At 39.2% G+C, this 25,085-nt stretch overlaps 1 protein-coding gene across 2 annotated transcripts in view; it reads right to left on the reverse strand.

Annotated features, from left to right (window-relative positions):
• BRCA2 (BRCA2 DNA repair associated) overlaps window positions 1-25,085 on the reverse strand; it is a 70,761-nt gene that overhangs the window by 1,792 nt on the left and 43,884 nt on the right. For both annotated transcript variants that reach the window (XM_036251353.1, XM_036251352.1), the window contains exons 16-25: window positions 24,295-24,465; window positions 23,444-23,798; window positions 18,681-18,836; window positions 18,438-18,582; window positions 16,716-16,837; window positions 13,193-13,391; window positions 10,962-11,125; window positions 10,724-10,862; window positions 2,201-2,445; window positions 489-635 (exon numbers count right to left, since the gene is read on the reverse strand). In XM_036251353.1, coding sequence (XP_036107246.1) covers window positions 489-635; window positions 2,201-2,445; window positions 10,724-10,862; window positions 10,962-11,125; window positions 13,193-13,391; window positions 16,716-16,837; window positions 18,438-18,582; window positions 18,681-18,836; window positions 23,444-23,798; window positions 24,295-24,465 — 1,843 coding nt within the window. The remainder of the gene's footprint in view (window positions 1-488; window positions 636-2,200; window positions 2,446-10,723; window positions 10,863-10,961; window positions 11,126-13,192; window positions 13,392-16,715; window positions 16,838-18,437; window positions 18,583-18,680; window positions 18,837-23,443; window positions 23,799-24,294; window positions 24,466-25,085) is intronic.

Genomic DNA, 25,085 nt, shown 5'->3' on the forward strand with positions numbered 1-25,085 from the left:
TCCTCATCTGTAAAATGGTGACCATAATTTTTATCTCAGAGGGTTGCTGTGAAAGTAATGAGTTAATACAGATACACTTACCAAGTGTTAGCTACATAAGAATTAGTCATTAGCTATATTATGCTTTAGCTTGATTTGCATTTATTGTAATTTAAAGAGTTAAATAAACTGAGCTTAGAAACCGCCCTAATTATATAGAATAGTCCTCCTAACACAAAGATACTGGCAAAAAACTATTTTCTATCGCATGAACTTGAAATAATACAAATGAAAGTACCTGTTTGTAAAATTTGCCCCAAAGAGTGTTACATTCTGGCTTCAATAAACAAGATATAATTTCCAGATAACCTATACCTATAAAAGTCATATAACAATCACATTTTCTAATTAAATTTAATTACATTTTACCACGTTCACTAGTTGTATACCAGAATATACTGTTGCCTTCATATATATTTATAAAATTCCTTAAATTTACATTAACTTACCAGAAGCTTATTTCCTGCACCGAGGGCTGTCTGCACAATGTGTGGCTCTGACTTGCAGTCTTTAACTGGGGTGGACCACTTGGGATCATTTGCATTAAGTATATGCATAAGTTTGTTCTCTGCATCATTGCAAAACATACCAATATCCTAAGAAAATAAATTGGAAAAGCTGTTTTATAAAATGCAAACCTACATATTCGTGTTTTTAGGAAATCTTACCTTTAAAACTAGAACTGAAATATTCAGGCTGGAAAAAAAGAATGACACACCCCAATTTTGACAGTAACTGTCAAACTCCGCTAATGTAAAAATGCAGAACCAACATCAGTGATTCAGGAGAGTGGAGAGCGCAGCTGTTGGAGCGGGGGAGGGAGAGTGTCTGTAGGCATCTGGGAAGGAGGGTGATATAAGAGACGTTCTCGGCCATCCAGTTTCATTAGCAAGGTAGACTATGATCTGGATTTGGAGTTGGAAGACTGGACTCAAGTTCTGTCTCTGTTTACTACTAATAGCTGTAAATCATCCAACCTCTACAGAGTAGTCCTCAGATTAGGAGTAATAAGAATACGGCTTCATGTCTGTTCCAAGGAATAACTAAAATAAGATGGTTCAGAAGTCACAAATGGTCAAATACCAGCAAATTCATATGGTTTAACATAATTCATGAAAGTATTTTGTAAAACTTTCAAATGCTATGTAAATAAAAGTTAGGTGTTCTGAACTGCCTTTGAATGGCCTCAGAGAAAGCTGGGATGTAAATCATAAATTCTTTGTACGGGAGCCAAATAATGATGGAGTTCCTAACCCCCGTCCCCACCCCACCACCAATTTAGAAACCAGATAAATCAGGTGTTATTCTTCACTGTGTATATTGAGTCTTTAGGTAAATATTACACAAACTTCCTATATCCAGCTAGATACTCTAATGCTTTTAAAATGTGACATATAAATTTTGAATAACACATTTCAAATATTAAACTACAGAACTAAGAAGAGACTTATCTTTTGTACAGTATTTAATAGTTAGGAATTTATAAAATACAAAATTTTATTGGGAGGCAGCATTGCATAGTAGTTAATAGGTGGGTTTAAGTATGAATCCTGGTTCTACCAACTTTGCTATGTGACTAAACCTGTTTCTCATTGAAAAAAATGGAAAAGTAGTTCCCTACCTCATCAGGTTAGGCTTAGAACAAGGCCTGACACACAGTGAGCACTCAATAAACTGTAGCTAATATTACTATATGCTGTATAAATAGATTTCAGCAAAAATGCGTAAGTTCCAAGGAAAATAATTTTAGCATTCTCCTACTTGGGATTATTTAAAAACAAAGATAGGTATGAATTGTATAAAATAATAGATATGGAGTTTAAAATGTAAATTTGGAGTCTGCATATTGTTAACTAATTACACTACCAGCTACTATGAACTACATATCACTCTCACCAATTTCCAGTTTGCCTACATGGTCTGTAGCTTGAACATCCTTCTCACCAGCTCTCCTAACTCAGTTACCCTCAAATCATCCTCTTATTCTTGGTAGCTGTCGTTCCCACCTTCTCAGGTTCACGAGCAATTAACATATGCTGAAAACCTCACCTGACACTGTGTCTCAACATCTACTTTTCATAAAAGCTGCCATTCCTTTGATACTTGACTCTCAAAATAGGAAAATACCAAAAAGTGTGTTAATGCTCAAAACTGCTTTTACCTCAATGATATTTTTCATTTTGTAGAATGTCTCTTGAAAATGGCTCTCCTTTGGCCTGGCAGAAAACATGGAAAAATCTCCAGCAAATAAAGTAGGAATTCCTGATTTGGATTCTGGTCGCCACTGGAGGTTGCTTGCAGCAATTAACATGTGAGGTTTAATGATGTCTTCATTAAGATCTATCCAAAACTTGATTGCTAGTAAGTTATGGTGTTCATCTGACAAATAGACCAAAGGAGCAAGACCTAAAATGAGAACAAACAACCCCATTTCATTATATATGTGTTAGATAAATTTAAAATGCAAGGAACCTCTAACTACAGTTAGAGAAAGCTCAGGATTTCCAAAATGACCTATTGTTTATACTGCTAAAATTTTAATGTCAGAGTGACAACACGTTCTATCCCTGAGGCCATGGAAGGCAGGCCTGCTTGTACACTGCTGGTGGGAATACAAATGTGTGCAACCCTCTGGAGAAAAATTGGTAATACCTAGCAAAGCGACATATACGTACCTTTCGCTCGGCAATCCCACTTCTAGTTCTCTCCTCTGAAGATATACTTCTAGTGATAGCACATACACATGAAAAAGGTTCATGAAAACACATGTATAAGGTTACTCACTGAAGCACTATTTGTAATTATAAAGCACTTAAAACAACCTATCTTTTGTTTGTTTGTTTGTTAATCCTCACCTGAGGACATTTTTTCCATTGAGTTTTTTAGAAAGAGTGGAAGGGAGGGAGGAAGGGAGAGAGAAACATGGACATGAAAGAGACACATCGACTAGTTGTCTCCCACATGACCATGACCGGGGCTGGGAATCAAACCCGCAACCCAGGTACATGCCCTTGACTGGGAATTGAACCTGAGACCATTTGGGTTCATGGGCTGACACTCTAACCACTGGGTCACACTGGTAAGGGCAGCAACCTATCTTAGCTCATGCCTAAGAGAGTAGTTGGGTAAAACACGGCACACCCTTATAATGGAGTACTATGCAGCTGACAACATGAGGAGGAAGATCTCAATCAGTGATTTCCAAACATACCGTCAGGAGAAAAATAAAAGCACAAAAGAAAGACTAGCGCTATAAAGAAAGACTGGAGATATCTCCTATAAGAAAGAAGGAGATACAAGCTAATATACTTGTATCTGTCCATTTGTATAAAACATATAGGAAGGATACATCAGAAACTACAGGGACTGGGTATGGGTGGGGAAAAAAGACCTAGCAGGGATGAGGAAGGAGGGACACTTCTCTGAGTCTGTCTTTCTGTGAAGTTCTGACTCTGAAAAAAGCAATGATATTCCACGTATTCTTCATATATCCCCCAAAGAGAATGAACCAGATATGAGGGAATCCAAGTGGAACACAAACATATGTCATAGTTCTTTATGTCTGAAAGGGCCTACAAGCAGTGATGCTCCTGTAGTAAGGAGCACACCTAGCAATCAGATCTTGGTTCTAAATACCATTTTCTCCAAGAAGGAAAAAGAAAGGGAGGAAGGAAGGAAGAAAGAAAAAGGACCCAGGGTTCATTGGAGAGGTACAACAAGCAGGTCCTTGAATAACATCATTTTGTTCAATGTTGTTTCATTATAATGTTGATGAGATGCTGTAGGAACTTAACCTTTGTTTGTATCAACTAGCCAGCAGTAAAACTGGTTTTGCTATATGTCACTGCTTAAAGTTGCAGAACCTACCAATAACGTTAAGTGAAGACTCACTGTAGTTGATTCCAAAACTGTGGCAGCGAACTTATGAGCCTGGAACACCTTGAAATGCTAACAAAGGAAGGAAGTGCTAAAAATATGGAGTCAACCCAAAAAAGTTCCTAATGGCCCAAACTGAAACAGGAGAATAAACAAAGGTATTGTATTTTAACCCAGAGAATAAAATAACTATTCATAAGTCCATACTGATATAAATCAAATAAATAAATGTGGGGAAAAAGGGTAGCTATTCCTCACAGTAGAATTCCAATGAAAGTAGATGGAAAAAAGAAAACTACCATTAAAGCAAATACCACAGTAATAACTGTTGCAAACAAAAATGGATGCTAAATGAATGGGTGAAAGTTTTCAGTGAAGTAGAATATGAATCTCCTCATATGACATACACACACACACACACGTATGATGTGTGTATGTGTGTGTGTGTGTGTGTGTGTGTGTGTGTGTGTGTGTGTGTATATATATATATATATGTATATATATATAAAAAATCCTCAACCAAGGATATTTTTCCAAATATCTTCAGATGGAGTGGCAGTGGGCGGGGGGAGCAGGGAGAAAGAGAAAAACAACGTGAGAAAAACACATTGACTGGTTCCTCCTATAGGACCCCGACCAGGGCCAGGGACAAACCGCAACTGAGGTACACACCCTTGGCTGGAATCGAACCCACAACTCTTTGGTCCGTGGGCCGATGCTCTAACCGTTAAGCCAAACTGGCCAGAGCTCCTCCAAGATAGTTATTAACTACAAAGGGAAAGTCAGTTATTTGCAGTTAAGAAAACCAGCAGATACCACCTGAACCAAGTGACTAAGGTTGTTGCCATTACCAGCAATAAGAGAGAGCAACATCACTGACCCCTGATACAATGTAAAGACAAAATCATTTCTGTGGTAACTTTGCCAAAAATGTGTAACTTACTCTAACCATGAGAAAACCCATACTGAAGGAAATGCTACAAAATAACTGATCAGTCCATTCAAGGTGTCAAGATAATGAGGAAGTGTTAAAGACTGGAGAAACCTAAGGCAAAATAATGACTAATAGAAAGTGGAATCCTGGAATAGAAAATGGAAAATAGAGTACATAAAAAACTTCAAATTCAAATAAATCTAAAGTTTAGGCAATAATACTGTACCAATGTTCACTTTCTGACTGTAATAACCGAAATATGATTATACAAGATGTTAACATTAGGGGAAGCTGGCTGAGGGATATTTGGAAACTATTTTTTATTAATTAATTTATATTTTGTTACAGATGTCCCCCCCCTCCCAGTCACCCTCTTCCCCATCCTGCTCCCCACCCCCAGCACTGTTCTCTATGTCCATTGGTTCCACCTACATGCATATAAGTTCTTTGGCTTATCCTTCCCCCCATTCCCCTCCTCTGAAGTGTGTCAGTCTGAACCACATTCCTTTCTATGTCTCTGGGTCTATTTTGTTCATCAGCTTTTTCTGTTCATTATATTCCACAAGTAAGTGAGATCATGTGGTATTTGTCTTTCTCTGACTGGCTTATTTCGCCTAGCATAATACTCTCCAGGTCCCTCCATATTATTTCAAAGGATAAGAGATCTCTCTTTCTTATAGCTGCATAGTATTCCATTGTGTACATGTACCACAGCTTTTTTTTTATCCACTCATCTACTGATGGACACTTGGGCTGTTTCCAGATCTTAGTAATTGTAAATAGTGTTGCTATGTACATAGGGGTACATATATTCTTTCTGATTGGTGTTTCAGGCTTCTTAGGATATATTCCTATTTCTGAATGCCTAAAATTAGTTCAAAATAAAATGTTAAAAAATTTTCAGTGCCCAAAATGTGTTCTGAAAAGTGTGGCCACATGAGCGTGCAGGTTCTGAAAAGCGTGGCCACGGGGAGATTGCCGGTTCTATCTGATGAGCGTGGCCACGGGGAGCGTGCGGGTTCTATCTGAAAAGCGTGGCCATGGAGAGATTGCCGGTTCTATCTGAAGAGCGTGGCCACAGGGAGCGTGCAGGTTCTATCTGAAGAGCGTGGCCACAGGGAGCGTGCAGGTTCTATCTGAAGAGCGTGGCCACGGGAAGCGTGCAGGTTCTATCTGAAAAGCGTGGCTACAGGGAGCGTGCAGGTTCTATCTGAAGAGCGTGGCCACAGGGAGCGTGCAGGTTCTATCTGAAGAGCGTGGCCACAGGGAGCGTGCAGGTTCTATCTGAAGAGCGTGGCCACGGGAAGCGTGCAGGTTCTATCTGAAGAGCGTGGCCACGGGAAGCGTGCAGGTGCTATCTGAAGAGCGTGGCCACGGGAAGCGTGCAGGTTCTATCTGAAGAGCGTGGCCACGGGGAGCGTGCAGGTTCTATCTGAAGAGCATGGCCACATGAGCATGCAGGTTCTATCTGAAGAGCGTGGCCACATGAGCGTGCAGGTTCTGAAAAGCGTGGCCCTGGCTCCTGCGAGGGTGGGGACGACTAAAGAGGCGGTGGGCCTTCACCTAAGCTGAGCTGGGGCCCAGAAGAGGCCGGTGGGGACTTAAACGCCACCCTGGCAGAACGAGGGGCGGATGGGAGTGAGCCAGCCCATGTGGCTGAGAGCACAGCGGAGAGCTCGGCTCCCATTCCTCCAGGAAAAGCTGGCAACGTTGCCCGGCCGATGCGCAGCCTCGGAGGCCTCGGAACCCTCCACCCGCAGCTGCGTTTCCGCACGGGCACGCTAAGAAAGGTCCGGCCTGGCTGCTCCTAGAGGGAACTTTTAAAGGACCAGCTCAAGACCCCACAGGTGGTGGAAAGGGACAACTGGATAAGCTGGGATAGGAATGAAGCTAGGAAAATCTAGGACCAAACATTCACTCTTACTACTATTTATAGTTTCTTGTTCTGTTGCCTTGAGAATTCCATTTCCCCCATAAATAACAGGAATGAAAAGAACTGCCATTCTCAGAGAATGATTTGTTTATCCTGTTGCAAATGACTGTTAACCTTTCACTTTTCAATTTTATCAGAAGACTGATTTAATAGATTTTAATCTTAAATATTGCTTTTAGAGAAATTATGTTTCCCAAGCATGTTCAATCTTCTGATTTTAGAATTTACCTCTAATTACATTCAAAACAATACTGCCTTCTTCCAAATGTCCTCCCAAATATCCGAGTGCCCAAGTCACTTCTTAATCTCCTCTCATACCCACAGTGACCTCGGCCAGTTTCATGGCTTTAAACACCACCTGGATGTTGACATCCCAATTTATAGCTTCAGCCAAGACCATTCCCCTGAACTGACTCCTGTATCCAGCTGGCAAGTATAACTATCTAGAATGAGCTCCTAAAATGTAACCTCCAAACAGCTCCTGCCCTTCCCCAGAGACCTGTTTCTCCTGGCAGTTTTTCCCTCTCAGTGAATGGCAGCTCCGTTTGTCCAGGTGCTTAGACCAACACCTTGGCACTGACTCCTCTCTTCAACCCCACAGTGTTCCTCTACTTTCAAAATACAACCAGGCAGACTACTTCTGACCACTCCCATTGCTTTTGTCTGGTCCAAACTGTTATCACCTCTTGCCAAAATTCTTCAACAGCCTCCAGCTGGTTCCCGTTTGTACGCTAAGGCCACCTACCATCTGTTCTCAATACAGCAGCCGAGTGATCCCTGCAAACCTAGTCAGGTGGTGTCACTCCTCCACCACTTTCAGAAACAGCACGCTGTCTGGTCCCGCAGGTGCCTCTACCCAGCTGTGAATACTCACTCCCTGGCCTCTGCTATCAGTCCACAGTGTATCATGACCATTTCTTCTGCCTGGACTGCTTCTCCTTCAGATGTCCACATGCCCCCCTCCCTCTGTTTCTTCGTCTCACCCAAATGTCAACTTTGCAGTGAGGTCTTTCCTCACCTTCTTATCTAGAGCTACATTTCTCTTTCCTGCCCCCTGACACTACCTGTCTGTCATTCCCTACCTAATTTTTTTCTTAACACTTACTAAGAAAAGTAGAAATGCTACCTGTTTATTTTATTTGTGATCCCTCCCACCACACCATAATGTAAGCTCCACGAGGGCAGAGATTTTTGCTTGTTTTGTTCATTGCTACTCACTCAGCATTTACAACAGAATGTGTGGAATGTGTGGGGAAAGTCACCAAGTCTGATCAAGAGGAAATGAAATGCTATGAAAACAATGTGGCATATTAACGTACTCCAGTCAAAGAAACCCCACAAAGCATCAACACACAACTAACCAAATGGAACCTATCAGAAAAGGGAGAAAAGAACACAGCAAAGAGCACAACCCGTAAGAAAACAAAACTGAAGGAAAAGAAGAGATTCTCACTTCTTCAAAACTGAATTCATGCTATTGAACTTAATAAGAACATATATTCAATAAAATAAAAGCTAGAATATGGGATAAGAAGCCCTGTAAGACGAAAAGGGGAGTGCAGGACCAAAGAAACAAATTGAGACCACCAATATATGATCATAATGGGTCAGATACATGCATTAGAAATAGCAAGAAATAAAACATATTGCAGAAAATAAAATTACAAAAATAAGTCTGAATATAATAATCGTGAATGAGATGAAAACAAAAAACAAAAAAACCCCAGAAGCAATCAGAGAATAGATAAAACAAAAATTATGCAACACAACAGTAACTAATTTCCTTGAAGTAGAAATACTAACAAATGGAAGAGTAGATAATGTTCAAAGGAATTTCAGAATCTCCATGAAATAAAGACGCACAGAGTCTGCAGATCAAAAGAGCACCCCGCACCCCGGAGAACTGTATAGATCTTCCTTTCACTAAGCCAAAGCACAGTCAAGTTTTGGACTACAAAACAAAATATTCTCCAGCTATCCAGACGTAAAAAGACTATCACCTAAATGGGGGGAACATTATGCCAGTCCCAGACTGTTCAATGCCAAAAGAGTAATTTCTACAAAGTTCTGAGGGAAGGAAAGAAAGCGCAATCCCATAATATTATGCCTAACCAAGACACAGTCTCACAAGGCAATAGGTACACATGACAAAATATAAGGAATTCATGGAATATGGTGCATGAGGCCTTCTCGAAAAGGAGATGGACAATAAACCTTAGCCAAAGAGCAGAGAAAGGAGAAACCATGACAGGGTAGTAGAAAAGCAAGGAATTCACTACACACACACACACACACACACACGTCGTCAGGCGCTGCTGAGTGCTATGAAGAATTTAAAGCTAGGTTGTGGAGTGAAAGGAGTACTGCTCTTTTACAAATGGCAGTCAGGGAAAGGCGTCTTAGAAGGTTGCATTTGACCCGAGATTGAAGGAGCCAAAGGAGCCAGCCATGGGCTGTTGGGGGAAAGCTTCTGAGTGTAAAGGCTCTGTGATGAAAGTGAGCTCAGTGGGCTCAAGAACAGCAAGGAAGATGTCAACAAAGCTGAAGTGGAATGGGGGACAGACTGTGAGTGGAGGAGACTGGGGTGCCTGGCACAAAATCTTCAATAAATAGAAGCCTCTGTGCGTAAACGAAGACCTTACCTGGTCTTCGACACTTCATAGTACTTAGAAATAAGAGAATAGCTCCAGGCTGAGATGTTGGGAATTGTAAACACTGAAGCTGACCTTCCAAAGGTATTTCTTTGTTATTTAAAATGATTTATTCCTCAAAGAGTTAAAAATAGAAACATCAGATGATCTACCATTTCCACTTCTGGGTATATACCCAAAGGAACCAAAATCACTATGCTAAAGATATATCTGCACCCCTATGTCCACTGCAGCATTATTCACATTAGCCAAGACAGGGAAACAACCTGAGTGTCTGTGGATAGGTGAACAGATTAAAAAAAAAAAAAGATGTGGTACATACAATGAAATACTATTCACCCATAAAAAGGAAATCCTGTCATTTGTAACAACATAGATGAACCCTGAAGGCATTATGCCAAGTGAAATAAGTCAGAGAGAGAAAGACCATTACTTTATTATCTCACTTATATGTGAAATCCCCAAAACCAAGAACAAACAGAAAAAAAACTCACAGAGAGAGATCAGACTTCCTTTGCAGGAAAGAAATCTGCCCTCTGTCCTTGCAGGCCTCTTTGCTATACAAACATTCTTGAAAAGATAGTCTGAGACAATGGCTGCTACCACATACACAGAAATATCACGAGAATTGCCCTCTAACATGAGAAATGGATGGGACAAATAGAAAACGGCCAACAAGGTGGTATATTTTAATCCAACCTTATCAATAATCACATTAAAGATGACCAAATTAAAGATAGAGACTGTCAGATTGGATAAGAAAGTAAGACCCAACTATGCTGTCTACCAAAAACACACTCTGAATTATAAAGACATCAGTAGGTTAAAAATAAAGGAATGAAAAAAGATATGTGCCATGCAAACCAACATTAACAATAAAAAAAGTTGGATAAGCTATATTTTAAAATGTAGGCTTTAGAACAATGATATCATAAGGGATAATGAGAGATACTGCAAAGGGACAAAAGAAACCCCAAACCAAAGCTGGAGGCAGAGGCTTGAATGCTCAGTTAACTGCATAGGGAAACTAATTATTTGTGTAGCAGTAATCACTAAAATGTTGTAGTGCTTCCTAGCAATTTCTTTAAAATTAAGTAGCACACAATGGGATGTAAGTTCTTTCCTTGTAATACTGTAGAATTGTTTTTCATTAAGAATTGAGGTTAAAACCGTGCCTAACTGGTTACCAAATTTGCTGATTTGTACCAATTAATCCTAAGACAAATTTTAAAAGATAATGTTTTTCAAAAGCATCAATAAAAAGCTACAACTAAATATGCTATACATTACCTATTTTTTTCACAACATAAACTACGAATCCTATTAGGTCCACCTCAGAACAATGTGGTTGGAAGTCTGGATTCAATAACTGGTTGAAGGGAAGGGGCTCCCTTGGTTGATAAACTTGATACAGGATTTCATCTGAAGCCTAAAAAAAAAAAAAAAAAAAAAAAAAAGCAGCATGTATAGATTCTATAAATTCATATGCATTTATCAAAACTAAAAAATTACAATGAGAAGTACTTACTGGTATTTGTTGAAACTGAGTGTGTTTGGTTGCTGTTAACTGTATGTTAGCTCTTCCAGATTTATTTTTAGATTTTGATGTTGCAAGATGATAGATTTTGTATCTCTTTCCCTCTGTTAGCAGGGAATATAAATCTGATGATGGACGCCAGATACTTAATATAACTATTCAGATAAAGAGAAAAAAGACACATTGGAAAAACTGATAATCTTTAAAATTCTTCTTTAAAAATGAATACTGAAGCCCTGGCTGGTTTTGCTCAGTGGTTAGAGCATCGGCCTGCAGACCAGAGAGGCCCAGGTTAGGTTCCCGCTAAGGGCACGTACCTTGTTTGCAGTTTCTCCCCGGCCCCAATTGGGGTTGTGTGGGTGGCAGCCAGTCGATGTGTCTCTCACATCGATGTTTCTCTCTCTCCCTCCTGCTCTAAATGAAGTTGAATACAAAAATGTCCTCAGGTGAGGATTAAAAAAAAAAAAGAATACTGAAGGAGAAGATATCAGAGACAAGCACAAGAAGGACATGGTGCACTATTACTGGTCTGACGATGGAGAAGGCCACATGAGAAAGAATGCAGGAGGCCTCTAGAAGCAGAGTGGCTTCTGGTGACAGGCAGCACAAGAAACTGGGAATGCATTCTGCCAAGAACTGTAGTGAACTTGGAAGAGGAACCTGGACATGAGATAAAAACGCAGTCAGCTGACACCTGGACTGCAGCCTCATGAAACACTAAGAAGAGAACCCAGCCAGTGCCTTCCAGACTTCTGATCTACAGAACTGTGAGATAAAAAATTTTACCCCATGGCAGGAAAAGCCAGTGATCCAAGCAAGTGGACTGGGGGAATCCCTAAATTGATTTGGTCTCTTCCTGACCAACCAATGAGGAGAACACTTTATTTAGAATTGCTAGCCCTTAGTCTTCATTGGACACTACAAGTGACTGTCACACTAAATTTGGTAACTTGACTCCAGGAAATCTTTTTTTGGTTCCAAGCTCGGCCCAAAACTGGATCTGGGCCAGATTCCAGCATCTATGGAGACCAGCGCCCTGGGATCCTTTGGGGGCAAAGGTGAGACCCACAGTGCCCCTTTGTCCTGCCCAACTCTGCTCCAATCCAGAGGCCACCTTAGGATAGGACCAGGTGGACACAGGCTCCTTCTCTTCTACTTGGTAAAAAAATTTGGCCACAAGTTCTAAAGGACCATAAAGCCGATGAAAATGTTCACCATGTCCTGGCCAATTTTGCTCAGTAGTTACAGCGTCAGCCTGCGGTCCAGAGAGACCTGGGTTCGGTTCCCGCTAAGGGCGCGTACCTAGGTTGCAGTTTGTCCCCAGCCCTGGTTGGTCGTGCAGGAGGCAGCCACTCGATGTGTCCCTTTCACTTCAATGTTTCTCTCTCTCTCTCTCTCTCTCTCCGTCTCTCTCTCCCTCCCACTCTATCTGAACAAAAAAAGGAAAAAGTGTCCTTGGGTGAGGATAAAAAAAATGAAAATGTTCACCTCCACATGCTAAACAGCATCTCTTTGATTTTGGTATTTTCTAACTTTCAGCAGTTACAAAACAATGAAAATCACAGCTGTCTCTTGGGGGCCATTTTGAAGGACATGAAAACAAAAGAGGTGTGAGGCTGGAGAAAACAGCCAAAAAGAGAGAGAGACAGGAAAGAGCAGAGAATGACAAAAAAGAAGGGAGAAAACAGAGAATGGAAGGGAGAGGAGCTGGAAGACCATCAGTGGTTTCAGTCTATGAGTTTGGGGACCACAGCTCCTCACTCTGAGCACTCCCACCCTTTACTGATCCGCCCCAGAACCCAGTTCCACCAGGAATTGCAAAGCTGCTGGCTGGGCATTTTTTCCCGCAGTTTCCTTTCCTGATTTTCGGGAGTGATGGGGGGGGGGGTTATATTGGTTTCCAAGTGAGTGGAAGCCACGTCTGGAGCCTCATTGGCTCCCTTGGAGATCACTGTCAGGTAGAGAAATGTATAAAAGCTTTGGGGCATATGTAACTTTGTTAAACATTTATTTATACTAAATTAAAAATAATTTTTTATACCTTAAAAAAAAGAATACTGATAACAACTAAGATCTGAGGATTCTATCATCATTTTGTGGACACTAACAGACCATTTTTACTCCTCTGATATGCACTAATTTTACACTTTATCTAGCACTTGAAATAATTTTATTAATATAATACTTTAAAACTGATAAAAACAAAAAATTTACATACTGACCTGAATCTTTTTCTTTTTTCTCATAGCTTATGATACGCAACTTCCATACAGTTGTAACGTCCCTCGATAACACTTGCTCCTCTTTCTCAGCAGACTGCAGAGCCTTCCGGAATTCCAACTGGATCTGTGCTTGCTTCTTCTCATTCAACATCTGCCTGTGATTATTCAAGGCTCTTAACTGCTCTTCACTAAAATAACCCTGTGATTATTTAACATATGAAAGCAGATAAGGTTGGAATAAAAAGTAAACAAAATACCTCATCTATTTTAAATGAATCCCTTTATTTTTTATTTATTCATTCTTTTTTAATCTTCACCTGAGAATATTTTTCTATTTATCTTCAGATAGAATGGGAGGGGGAGAGAGAAACATCAACATGAGAGGGACACATTGACTGGTTGCCTCCCGCACGACCCTGACCAGGGCGGGAGACGAACCCAACCAAGGTGCGTGCCCTTGGTAGGAATTGAACCTGAAACTCACTGGCCGGCGGGCCGACGCTATACCGCTAAGCCAAACCATCCAGGGCATAAATGAATCCCTTTAAATGGGGGTAAAATACAACAGAGTTGAGCGAGTTCACTTTAAGGGTGTGACAATATAAACTTGGAGATTAGTGTACACAGCTTATCACATAACAAATATGTTCTGATGTCTTAAACTGTTTACTAATCTTTTTTTTTTTTTATCCTCACCTGAGGACATTTTTTTCCATTTTTTATTCAGATATAGAGTGGGAGGGAGAGAGAGGAAGAGAGAGAGAAACATCTACGTGAAAGGGACACATCGAGTGGCTCTGCCACCTGTACAACCAACCAGGGCTGGGGACAAACTGCAACCGAGGTACATGCCCTTAGTGGGAACCGAACCCGGGGTCTCTCTGGACCATAGGCTGACACTCTAACCACTGAGCCAAACCAGCCAGGGCTGTTTACTAATCTTTGTGACAAATTTCCCTAGGGCCAAAACCACCCCTACTTATAAATATACTCTAATAATCATATCCATCAACATTGATGACATTATAAATGGCTAACATGTGAAAGCTCACTCTCTTTGAGAAATGGATCTATGTGTGATAGATGTGTTAATTCATTTAAGGAGTACAATAACCCTATGAGGTAGGTACTGTTATTGTTTCCATGTTGTAGATGATGGACCTGAGGTGCAGAGAGAATAAATAACTGCAGAGGCACATGGGTAGGGTTAGCTCAAGAGCCCTCATTCTTAGCCCCTGTAATATAATTTCATGAACTCTCTGGAACAGTAGATACAATTTAAACAGACACGTGCTAGCTCTGGCTGGTAGCTCGGTTAGAGTGTCGTCCCAATATGCCGAGGTTGTGGGATCGACCTCTGGTCAGGGCACATACAAGAATTAACCAATGAATGCATAAATAAGGGGAACAACAAACTGATCTCTCTCTCTCTAACACTCAATTAAAAAACAAAACAGACACATGCTGCAAGCACTTCTCACTGCTTCTACACTTTTCTCCCAATCAATTCATCAAACTTCTATACTTCTTGGGAATCTCACCCACTGTAACAAGAATCAATGAACGAATGAATGAATAGCTACAGCCATACCACCCTGAATGCACTCAATCTCATTTGAACGAATGAGTAAACAAAAAATAAAATAGGAAATTTAATTTGACATATAACACACTAGACTGCTGTTGCCTTACAAATTTTAATCTCTTCATCTACATGAAGAAGGGATATTTGAACTCTGTACCCTGAAAAGGGCTAAAAATGTAGACAATGTTTAAACATGAATTAAAAAGAAATACGTGATTTCCAAAGTTCCATAACATTAGCATTGTCACTGAAAACAAATCCTTTTGACAGGGTATTTTAGAAATCGATGGTTATTTTTCCCTCCAAGAATTCTAGTGGTAACTTTATCTGAGTGAAGCCTCAGAATCACATAAACTCAGAACCTTGGAGATCAGCCCCTCTCAGGCCTTCTCTTGATAGAAGGTAGAAAGAAAGCCAAAGAGATAGCTTGTCCAGCTAAAAAGTGGAAGGATCAGGTCTAGAACTTAGTTCTCCAACTCTCATTCTGCTTATTAATCTGGTATCCTTTTTATAAATAAATTCTATAAAAGGATACCAGATTAATAAATATTTCATTAAATTCTGTGGATGAAATTAAAACTATCTTCATGCCATGGCCAATTTGGCTCAGCAGTTAGAGCGTCAGCCTATGGACCAAAGAATCTTGGGTTTGATTCCTGGTCAAGGGCACGTACTTGGGTTGCAGGTTCAATCCCTGGCCCTGGTCGGGGTCGTGCAAGAGGCAACCAATCAATGTGTCTCTCTCACATTGATATGTCTCTCTCACCTCGATGTTTCTCTCCCCCGCCACCCCAAATCTCTCTCTCTAAAAAAAAAAAATCAATGGAAAAGTATCCTCAGGTAAAGATTAACAAAATACAAAAAAACCCCACCATCCTGATGACTCAGAAAAGGCATAAGCTTCAACACATGTAATAATATAAGTAACAGAGGCAAATAATGTTTCAGGAAAGCAAAATAAAGCCTTAATTTACAGGCCTGTAGCAAGTATACACACAGGCTTTCAAACCGGATTCACTTTTCACCAGGAGAATTCGAGTTGTACCATTTGGGAATATGAGGGAATTCTATTCAGAATAGCACTGCTTACTCTCCTTGGGGAGTATTGTTTATTTTGTAGACTTGTTATTTAAGAAAGTTAAGGCTATATACAAGATTTACTGTCACCAAATAAATGAGATTAATCAATAAACAAACAATAGTTTTCTTAAAATTTCTCACCTCCTCCCTGTCTAGCAAGCTAATCCTTGTATTAATTAGATACCCGGGTGTCTAAACATTTAGGAGATAGCTTACCTTAATATATAAAATGATGTTCTAACAACAGCAACTAACATTTATAAAAAAACTTTATAACTACATTTTCACATATATTATCTCATTTGACCCTAAAACAACTTATTTTATGCCCTTTTTATAGCTATTTTATGTCCAATTTGCTTGGCTAATAAATAGCAGAGCCATGATTCTTAAGCCTATGCTGTCTCACACAGTTTAGTTCTTTTGCACTTGTCCATTTCAGTCCCCTTGAAGTAGAGAATTATGAGACAGACTCCAGGTAGGACCTGAGAAAGAGCTGAGGACAGGGAAACTAAGATACTGCTTTGAAGACACTTGTTCTATCTTAAAAGTAAACAGCCCTTGGCCAGTTTGGCTCAGCAGTTAGAGCGTTGGCCCACGGACCAGAGAAAAGTAAACAAGTTTTGCCTGCATTTTAAGCTACATTTATTTAATATATAAAATTATCTAATGTTCCTACCTTCTATTTTGTACAGAATAAAAAATGTGCCACTGTTGTTTGGCTTATCACTGCAGACCCCAAAAATATATACGTCCCCTTTGAGAAACAGCATTTCAACACACTGCTTTGCCATTATGGCCAGAGAGTGCCCACACCTTTCACCTCAAGGCTTACTGAATGCCCTCTTCCTCTCTCACCTCAAGGGAACTGGGGTCTGGCGCGGTCCTTACTGCTTCATAGAGCTCTGCACCATCCTGCAGAGCATGGACTTGCTGCCTGGTTAGTGCACATGACGGTGTACAATGTTTTGTTATATTTTCTAGGAAAAAAAAAAGCATAACTAATTAGCTAAACCACAAAGTTAACAACACTGAAAACAAGACAACCAAGAAGTGAGATTAAACACATAAAGAAGTGAGATTAAAAAAATATAAAACCATTTATCTGCTAAAACTTTTCTAGGAAAATGTGAAGCTATTGTATTCATGGTTTAAAAAATTGTCAAAGACTTTACTTGACCAATTTGTTTTGGGGTTTTTTGGTTAATCCTCACCCGAGGACATTTTTCTATAGGTTTTTAGAGAGAGTGGAAGAGAGGGAGGGAGACAGAGAGAGAAAAACATCAATGGGTTGCCTCTTGCATGACCTCAACTGGGGCCAGGGATCGAAATGCAACCCAAGTACATGCCCTTGACTGGGAATCGACCCCAAGACTCTTTGGTCTGAGGGCTGATGCTCTAACTGCTGAGCCAAACCAGCCAGGGCTGATTAATTTGTAAATTACAATTTCATGACTGACTTAATCATGAAAACAACATAAGCTAGTAATATGTTTAAGCAAATCAAAATTTGAGTCTAATTTTTTTTGCAGGTTTATACAGAACATGAAGTTAAATAATATAGAAAATCATGAAGAAAAGTAGAACATAAAATTTTCAGCAATAAAAAGGTAAATTTCATGTCCTATAAGCAAAAAAACAAAACAAAAACTATGATTTTTACTATTAAAATGGATGCCACAGGGAAAATAAGTTCTGGCTCCAAGTATAATAATGTAAAGCCCAACAATAACAAGAAATGCAAAAGTTATATGATGAAGATAAGGACACTGAAGAAATAGAATGACAATGGCTTAGGGGAAAATAATTTTTTGAGTCTTTTTCTTATTTTTTATTGAATGCATTTGACATGTAACACTAAATTTAAAGTGTACAACATGTTATTTGGACACACTTATACACTCTCATATGACTGCCTTTGTACAAATATTTATCATATTGCATAACTGTAGTACGATATTGTTCTTTATATTCACTATACTGTGCACTAGATCTCTGGCTTACTTACTGCTTATTACAAGTCTGTACCTTAAATACCATCAGTATTATCCCTTCATCTCCTCTCCTGGTAACCACCATTATACTCTCTTCCTAATACAAGTTTGCCTTTTTTATACTTCACATGTAAGTGACATATCACACAGGACTTGTCTAGGGAAAAATAATTTGATAGCTCTTTCCATCTCTGCTATTCTTTCTCGAATTTAAATTTAAATTTTAAAAAGATACTTTAAATATTTTAGGATTGAACCTCAAGAGGGAGATTACTTAAGATTTCTGAATAGTGCTGTGAGTATGTCATGTATTATTGCCCAAGACAATTACAAGTATCTAAAAGCTCCAGTGTGTTGAAAGAAGTGTAGTAATTTTGGGTAAATTCAATGCTTATCTGTATATTTATGTAATAATATAAAATGAGAAGCAACAGAAAAAAATTCAATTCAGAATTAGAAAAAAGAAATTTATTACTTAAAGACAATTCACCTCATTACAAAATTTAAATTAGAAGCCTCCAAAACTTCTAATTAAAAAAAAAACTTGTTTTCACATAAATAAACTTTTAATATACAACTCATTTACCTTCATGCTCTTCAAATTCCACTTGAATCTTAGTGAATAAGGCCTCTAGTTTCCTTTGTTGGGTTTCCGCATATTTTGCTGCTTCCTTTTCTTCTTCTCTTTCATTGCGAAATATGTATAATCCAGACGACGTCTTCTCCATCCACTGTAATAATACATCAAATAGAAATATATGGCAAAGAGTAATCATTCAAATTAACTGTCTCAGAAAAGAAAAGAGTAAGTTTCAAGAATATGTCATACCTGCATAGGGTATGTCCTTTGAATGACCACATCAACACAACCAACATTTCCTCCATCACTGAAAAGTGATGACAAGGGGAGAGGAAAAGGTCTAGGGTCCGGAAAGAATCCAAGCTTGGTATACCAGCAAGCAGGCCGGGTACTGTTAGCAGAAATCTGGACAAATTAAGGAATACATCGATTTATAAATTAATATATTCAATTTTATTTCAAATTTCATAACATTTTCATTCTTTTAGGACTGCTTTAAAAATGTCCACTTTAAATTTTTTTTTAATCCTCACTCGAGGACATTTTCCCATTTTTTATTCAGATAGAGCGGGAGGGAGAGAGAGGAAGAGAGAGAGAGAAACATCGATGTGAAAGGGACACATCGAGTGGCTGCCACCCGCACAACCCAACCAGGGCCGGGGACAAACTGCAACCGAGGTACATGCCCTTAGCGGGAACTAAATCCGGGCCTCTCTGGACCTTAGGCCGATGCTCTAATCGCTGAGTCAAACCAGCCAGGACAAAATGTCCACTTTAAAAAGTGTCATGAAGGTAAATAAGAAAATGAATAAGCAGAAAAATTGTACGAAAGTAAAAATACTTTTAAAATATAGTATCTTAAAATTTTGTTCAAGAAACAGACTTATAGATACAAAGAACAAATTGATGATCACCAGCAGGGAGGGGGTTAGGTGGATGGGTGAAAAAGGTAAAGGAATTTTGTAGTTAGAAAATAGTTATGGACATGTAAAGTACAGCATAAGGAATACAGTCAATAATGTTGTAATAACTATGCATGGTGCCAGGTGGGTACTGGAAATAACATCACTTTGTGAAGAGTATGACTGACTGTATACCTGACACAAATACAATATTAAAAGTCAACTATAGCCTTGGCCGGTTTGGCTCAGCGGTTAGAGCATCGGCCTGCGGTCCGGAGAGACCCGGGTTCGGTTCCCGCTAAGGGCATGTACCTCGGTTGCAGTTTGTCCCCGGCCCTGGTTGGTCGTGCGGGTGGCAGCCACTCGATGTGTCTCTTTCACGTCGATGTTTCTCTCTCTCTCTCTTTTCCTCTCTCTCCCTCCCACTCTATCTGTGCAAAAAATGGAAAAATGTCCTCGGGTGAGGATAAAAAAAAAAGAAAAAAAAGTCAACTATAATTTCAAAGTTTTAAGAAAATTTTTTAAAAGAAAGAGATTTAATCATGGAGTGAGGGAAACCTATTGCACAATGGCCAGAGAGTGCACAGCAGAGTTAAGGGAGGCTTTTTCTTCTTTTAGGTTGAGGAAGACCTGTGGGTGCTTGAAAGCTGAAGAGGGCAGGTGCTGCCAACAGAAGAGTAGGCTGGTGATGAAAATGCTCTAAAACTGATTGTGGTGATGATGGCACAACTCTGTTACTAGACTAAAACCAAGGAATTGTCACTTTTAGTAAGTAAATTGCATAGTTATGTCTCAATAAAGCGGTTTTTAAAAAAAAATTGTTCATACTGCTCAAAAGTCTTAAAGTTATGTAAATATGACTACAGAAACACCTTGTTTCATTGCACTGAACTTCATTACACTTCACAGACACTGTGTATTTTACAAACTGAAGGTTGGTGGCAACCCTGCACCGAGCAAGTCTATCAGGGCCATTTTTCCAACAGCATTTGCTCACTTTGTGTCTGTGTCACATTTTGGTAATTCTCACAATATTTCAGACTTTTTCATTTATATTATACATGTTATGGTGATCTGTGATTAGTGATCTTTGAGAAATCGTTTGTGAAAGAAAGAGTCATCCCATGTGGCAAACTTCATTGTTGTCCTATTTTAAGAAATTGTCACAGCCACCCGACCTTTGTCAAACACCATCCTGATCAGTCAGCAGCCATCAATGTCAAGGCAAGACCCTCCATCAGCAAAGAGACTTGCTGAAGGCTCAGATGACAGTCAGTATTTTTAAGCAATGAAGTAATTTTAATTAAAGTATACGCATTGGCACTGGCTGGTTTGGCTCAGCAGTTAGAGCATAGGCCCATGGACCAAAGAGTCGCAGGTTCGATTCTGGTCAAGGGCACATATCTTGGTTGTGGTTAGGTCCTCAGTCCTGGTCGGAGTTGTGCGGGAGGCAACAAATCGATGTGTCTCTTTCACATCGTTGTTTCTCTCTCTCTCTTTCTCTCTCCCACTCTGTCTGAAAATAAATGAAAAAATATCCTCAGGTGAGGATTTAAAAAAAAAAGATATGCACATTGTTTGTTAAACATAATGCTACTGCACACTTAACAGACTATAGCAGCAATTTTCAACTGTGTGCCATGGCGCCAAGAGGCACACTGCTGTGCTGCAAGAATGTTAAAACATGCACTACCTATTTAGTCAGGAGCACTGGCCTCTTTTCCCTTAGGTTGGCCAATAAAAAAATGAAAACAGCCAACACAACAATAACTGTCTGGTGTCAATGATACCTTTTTGTTGGTCAGAATGGCAAATAATGTAATATATTTTTTGGTGTGTCACAGAATTTTAATAATTAGTTTGTGTGTGCCATGAGATGAAAGGGGTTGAATATCTTTTCTTGTGCTTTTATATGCACTGGGAAACCAAAATATTCATGTGACTTGTTTTATTGAGATATTTGCTTTATTGAGGTGGTCTAGAATTGAACCCACAACACCTCTGAAGTATGCCTGTATTAGAAAATTAATAAAACATGATGGATTAAAATATACTTATTTACCTAGGCTTCCTAGGGAAAAAAAATCTACAAGGACAAAGAGAACTGAGGAGGACAGTAGATGAGATAATCACCAAAATTTTGAAAGTTAAAAATTTGTTGGACAAGCGGTAAATAACAAAGCAGCTCAAGAATAATTACAGTTAACAAGAATACCAAACATTCACAGGGCACTTACTGTGGTGCCAACACAGAGTGTTAGTGCTTTACATACGTAACATTTAATCTTCATGACAACCCTAAGACTTATTCCCCCTTTACAGGTGACAAGACTGAAGAATAAGGGAAATTATATAACCTACTCAAGGTTACTCAGCTAGCAAACTTGTTACGAATATGAAACAAACTAACTGAAAGAAATTGAAGGCAACAGGTACCTCTGCAGTCAGGAGCTGAAAATGGGAGGAATGGTTGAGATTTTGTATAAAGGTAATTAAGACCTCAAATACCAAGCAATGAGAGGACTGTTCTTCCCTTCTATAGGTTCAAAAAGAACTCAGGAGAGCCTCCTTTTTGGAAAGGCTGAACACACACATCCTGGATTCTGGACCAGGCAGCAGCAAGTGAGATGCTATGTTGAAAACAAAAATGCAATGAAAATCCTTATGCTGTAAAGGAATCCCCATTAATTTTATTACTCTGTTCAGCTCTCAGAACAGTTACTGATATTTGAGGGTCCCCTAACAAAAACCAATCTAATCCCTGCCTTACTACCCTACAAGCTGACAGGCCCCACCTCACAGAGAGCTTCTAATCATCTCATTAGTGCCCCTCTCTTGAAGAGGAAAGAACAGCTAAAAACCACCAGTTGAGGAAAATATCCAACCTGAGACTCAAACAAGAAAAGAGGTTCTCATAGTAGAAAAAATGCAGGGAGCAGAAAAAACTAAAATAAATCAAGATATTAATCAATACATTCAGAGAGAAGACACTGAATCTATGAGACAAGAACCAGATGTCATAAAAAAACATTTAGGGAATTATAAAGGTCTCTTGAAAATTAAATATTATACCAATAAGCACAAATTCACTTTAGGGATTAAAAGGTAAAATTAAGAACTAGACAACAATATGAAAGATAGGAGAAAAAAATAAGAAAATCAGAGGACCAATCTAAGAGGTCTAGAGCCTAAATATCAGGATTAAAAAAAAAAAAAATGGAGTAGAAGGGAATAAATTATCCAAGAACTACTTCAAGAAGATGTCTCAGAACTCAATGAAGGATATATGTTTATAGATTAATTGCCACTGTGTACCCAGAACGATGATTAAAGAGTAAGGCCGATATCAAAGTACATTACTATAAAATTTCAGAATACTGGAGACAAATGATGTTGAAAATCTCTTGGAAACAAATCCCATAATAAAACTGAACGTAGCAGAAGCTACTCTAGAAGCAAGATAACAGAAGAACCATCTTCAAAATTCTGAAGAAATTATTTCAACCTCTAATTCTATATTCGGCCAACCTTACAATGATTAAAAAATGGTGCATGCTCCCTTTCTCAAGAAGCCTCTGGAGGTTGTACATCCTTAAAACTGAAGAATAAATCTAGAAAGATATGAAATCCAGAAGATAGGGCTACTGACACAGAAAGAGGTGAAAATCCTGTCCAGGAAGATACCTGTGCAGCATATGTAGAAATAACCACTTCAGAACAAAGCAGGAATATGGAGAGAATATGTCTAAACTAAAGGAGAGAAGAAGACACAGCATATGAGCAAAGAAACAGCCAAAGGGATCTGCAGTGGTTGCCTTTGTGGGGCATGAATAGGGGGCAGACAGGGTTGCATCAGTGAATGCTTTTCGCGGGGGGGGGGGGGGGGGGATTATAAGCCTTATATAGACGCGCACTACTTAATGGCGGGGGTATGTTATGAGAAGTGTGTCTGAGAAATATGCCACTTATACTGAGAGTATCAGTACATTTCAAGAAACAGAATATCCTTAACAGGCATAAGTATATTTAAAATTCTAATGTAAAACCGTATTAGAATTTAACTGAATCAGTGACTGATTTTTATTAAGGAAGTGCATTAATTTAACTTACCTTTAACACAAGAGATTCTGGGGCTTCAAGTGGTGCACAGGCATCAGGAGAGCCCACCAGTTCTGCTCCGTGAGTGATGATCTTCTGCCCAACAGCCAGTCTACCTTTCTGTACCAGAGCTGAGAGCGGAGGGTCCAGCTGGGCCTTCACAGCGTACCACCCATCTGTCAGTTCCACAATGGCTGCCGTGCTGGTATCCACACTACTGGTTTTACTGCTAGAAGTTTCAGGTAGACTTGTGCTTGGCGAAAGTATTTCAGAAACACAGAGAACAAGTGTTTTGGCAGCTGTGTCATCCCTTTCCATTATCTTTTTTATAGCAGATCTCTGACTTCTATCAATTTCCATGTCATATCTAAAAATAAAAGGAAAATGCATTATTTTAGGAATTGTGAGTCTACAATTTCAATGTAAAAATAGTCACCAAATAATTGAAAATAAAAATGTAATACCGTTATTGAAGAAATACTGAGACAGAAAAGAATTTGCAGTTAGGTAGCTAGCAATATATTAAGTTTTATGCCATTAGCATATGAATTAAATATTATAATCCCCCAAATGCAAAGATGCTTTACTAGCAATCCTTGAAAAGTGGATCAAATTGGTAATTGATATTCCAAGAAGTTAAGAAGGGGGTGGAGGAAGAGGGAAGGAAGAGGTGCATAAATGTGCAATTTCCCTTAAGTGGGACCTGGGGATGAGAATTACTCCACACAACTGAACGGCAGTGTGGGACAGCACCTGCTACTGCCAGTTGGCTTGTGTTCCTCTATGACATGAAATCACAGACTGCACAGAGGTCTGAACCATATCACAAGATGTGGTTACAATACGTAATGCTTTAAACTTGCCTGTATTTTAGTTGAAGAAGCACCCTTTCTGGGTTTAGGCATCTATTAGCAAATTCCTTAGGAAAAGCAAATTCCATAGCAGCCAATTTCCATATAATCCATCTATAGTGATTATAGACCCAACTTCTAGAAATAAGCTTTGGATCTACACCTGGGGTGTCACACAGAGCCCTGAACAAAGAAGGGTAGAATAATAGAGTAAAAAACACATAAGATAAATATTAAATAATCATGACTGTTCTTTGCAAAAATCTATACTATAGAAGATCATTCAATATATTTTGATCAGTTAATGTATAATCAATAAGCAACATAATTTTAATTTTTTTATCCTCACGTGAGGACATTTTTCGATATTTTGTTCAGATAGAGTGGAAGAGAGAGAGAGAGAAACATCAACGTGAAATGAACACATCGAGTTGTCGCCACCCACATGACCCAACCAGGGCCGGGGAAAAACTGCAACCGAGATACACACCCTTAGCGGGAACCGAACCTGGGTCTCTCTGGACCGCAGGCTGACGCTCTAACCGCTGAGCCAAACCGGCCAAGGCAAGCAACATAATTTTAGAAAATGATTTGACATGCATCAAAATATACTAATAAAAAATTCACTTAATGTATTAGTCAATACAATAGGAAAAGATACCTGTGCAGCATATGTAGAACTTCAACTGGAAAATGAAATCCTTAATTTAAAATAATTATATTTGAGATTATTTTTCTTATTAAAGAAACTGTTTTTAGAAATAACATAAAAACATCCTTCTCTAGTCCTGGTGTTTCCGTCT

This window comes from Molossus molossus, unplaced genomic scaffold (assembly GCF_014108415.1).
Source record: "Molossus molossus isolate mMolMol1 unplaced genomic scaffold, mMolMol1.p scaffold_m16_p_10, whole genome shotgun sequence".
Classification (NCBI taxonomy): domain Eukaryota; kingdom Metazoa; phylum Chordata; class Mammalia; order Chiroptera; family Molossidae; genus Molossus; species Molossus molossus.